The sequence below is a fragment of the Oryzias melastigma genome, linkage group LG9 (assembly GCF_002922805.2).
Source record: "Oryzias melastigma strain HK-1 linkage group LG9, ASM292280v2, whole genome shotgun sequence".
NCBI lineage: Eukaryota > Metazoa > Chordata > Actinopteri > Beloniformes > Adrianichthyidae > Oryzias > Oryzias melastigma.
This window is the reverse complement of record NC_050520.1, coordinates 3,114,491-3,117,063: the sequence shown is the minus strand read 5'-3', so window position 1 is coordinate 3,117,063 and position 2,573 is coordinate 3,114,491. Positions and strand designations below refer to the sequence as shown.

Genomic DNA, 2,573 nt, shown 5'->3' with positions numbered 1-2,573 from the left:
ACTCTGTTACCATGATTCAACCCTGTAACACCCGCTCTCTCTTTGAGTGCTCGTCTCTCCATTGTGTGATGAAACATTTTGCATATCCGTCCGGCTGAATTTAAGTGAAGGATAGCTTTCATGTGATGCAGCTTCTGACACTAGAAAAATGGTTTGAGGGACACCAGAAAGCAGTGAAGTGTACGGAGGAGGAAAATCACCTCTATAAGTCATGAACTGGACAGGTAGAACGAGGCAGGAGGCTCCATACATCTGAGAGAAAACACAAACACAGTGGAACCTCCAGGTGCCTCGAAAGACTCACTCCGATCGTCTTCTGATCTGTTTTTAAAGCGTTCTAAGTGAAATTTAATTATGACAATGTCGTCTATAGTGGGGCTGGGTTGATACAAATTAATTTGAATCAATCTAAGCTTAATAGATCAATAATCAGTCCATAAAAACATAGATCAGTCTAACAAATATAGCTAAAGTCAGCTAACTTGATGCTAACGTTCAATAGATGTTCCCATAGGACGGCTAATGCTAACACTCGGTACACCTAAACATACATCACTGACTAAATGAACATCTTTATAAACTCTCTGACATACATTTTCTTTTAAGGAAATACTTTTGTTTAAAGTAACCATTTGTGATAATTTTTGCTAATTCTTTGCTTATTATTCTTGAAAAAAAGTGTATTGCTGTAGCGTAAGCTCCACCTAGTGGCCAAACTGAACTTGCAGATGCAAATTTGTGTTTTCCACGGCTGTTCTACGTTTGTAGAACTTTTATAACTTTTATATCAATTATTCGGCCCACATGTCATATAAATCATGTAACTGGTGCACAATCTCTGATGAATTGCGTGTAAACAGACCAATAATCATACAGTTCATTCAGTTGCATATTGTGGGACGAGTGTATAAATCTACCAATTTCACCCCTAATACCTCTATACCGAGAGGGGGTCCCCCAGAACCGCCCAGAGTATTGCCTACATCACAAATACAATCTTTGTCAAACTGCATTTTTCCATCTGCTTCTGATTCTCAACAATTTAACAGTTAGAAACACAACTTTCATTGGAGTGGGTCTTTGAATGCACAAAATCAGGAACTATTGTGGACACATAACAATAACTTCACAACGACCCAATGATCATTTTAACTCCACTGGTCTTTGTTTTTTTTTGCCAGGGTCCTCCTGGTCCTCATGGAAATCCTGGCCGTCCTGGACCCCCAGGAATGAAAGTGAGGTCATCTCAGATCGCACCCACACGTGTCTGCAAAACACACTTCATCACCTAAATCATCCAAATCAAGAGCATCTGTTGTTTTTGATCCAAACCGGGTTTTCAATAGTAATGAAATTTATCAGCCCTTTAAAAGTCAGCTGCTAATGTTTGAGCTTAACGCTGGCAGATTCTTTTCCTGCTCTGCCAAAAAAACAACTGGATCCTGGACAGTCAAAGCCTGTTTTCTGTCTCTGTTTTCCAAAACTGAGCAGCAGAACGTCTCTGGCTCAGACTGCTGCTCTCTTACTACGTTTGAAGTGCGACTCCAGAATCAGTTACTAAAGCTGAATCTTACTCTCCTTTTTCAGAGGAGTTATGTTGTGAAGTACAAATACTTTTTGTCCGTTTTTACATTTCGATTATTTATGAATAATTATGTAAAATTTTTGTTAGCACTTCACTGCAAACCAAAATGTTCTGAATTAAAGGACTGAATTCATTTGTGACATGTGAGTGAGGAATCAATAAAGTCCATATTTATATTACAGAAACGAGCAATAAGAATCATCACCGGGAGTAATTACTGGGACCCATCTAAACCACTGAAGCTGAAATATGAAAATGTAAAGATCCTAAAACTCATGTATAGAGCACATCACAAAAGTCTGCCACAAAACATTAAAAAAAAATAAAAAATAACAACCTAAAAGGACATGCCATTTTCAAAACCAAGAAAGTCAGAACAAAAATTAAGAGTCTAGTTCAATTGTTACACAAAAACAAATGCTCAGACAATATAAATTATACGATCTTTGGGAACGGGTTAAATAAAATAAAAAATTCTGATGTACTTGGTTTATTTTGCTGTTTGTTTCTTTCTTGCTTTTTGTTTTTATTTGCTTTTTCTAGCCAGCTGATATATTTATGAAATTCATAGCTAAAAACACTGAAGCTGATGGCTTAAAATCCTAAGGATGATAGCTGAAAATGCTGAGGCTGATAGCCAGCTAAAATATTAGCTAAATTCCAAATCAGCCTAAAAAACTAAAAGAAAAAAAACTTTGGTTAGCCAAAACAGCTAGCATGTAGCTGAAATATTAAACTCCAAAATAGCCAGAAAAATCTTGGTAAATGCCAAAAATAGTCCAAAAAGCTAGCAGAATGCCAATTCTTATAATCTTCATATTTTTAACATAATTAGGAATAATACAAAGGCAGGAAAATTATAATTATATTATTATTATTATAATTATTATAATAACTTAAGCCATAAATAACTTTCAAGATTTTACTCTCCATAAAAATAAATGTTTTGACAATTGAAACAAGTAAGAATTGAGCACAAGATAACATC

At 35.7% G+C, this 2,573-nt stretch overlaps 1 protein-coding gene across 11 annotated transcripts in view; it reads left to right on the top strand.

Moving 5' to 3' along the window:
* Positions 1-2,573, top strand: part of LOC112148664 (collagen alpha-1(XXVII) chain B) — a 74,435-nt gene that overhangs the window by 19,146 nt on the left and 52,716 nt on the right. For all 11 annotated transcript variants that reach the window (XR_002919657.2, XR_002919656.2, XR_002919658.2 and 8 more), the window contains one exon: positions 1,182-1,235. Coding sequence is in view for 7 of the 11 variants with exons in the window: in XM_024275922.2 (XP_024131690.1) it covers positions 1,182-1,235 (54 nt within the window). In the remaining 4 variants the exon portion in view is untranslated. The remainder of the gene's footprint in view (positions 1-1,181; positions 1,236-2,573) is intronic.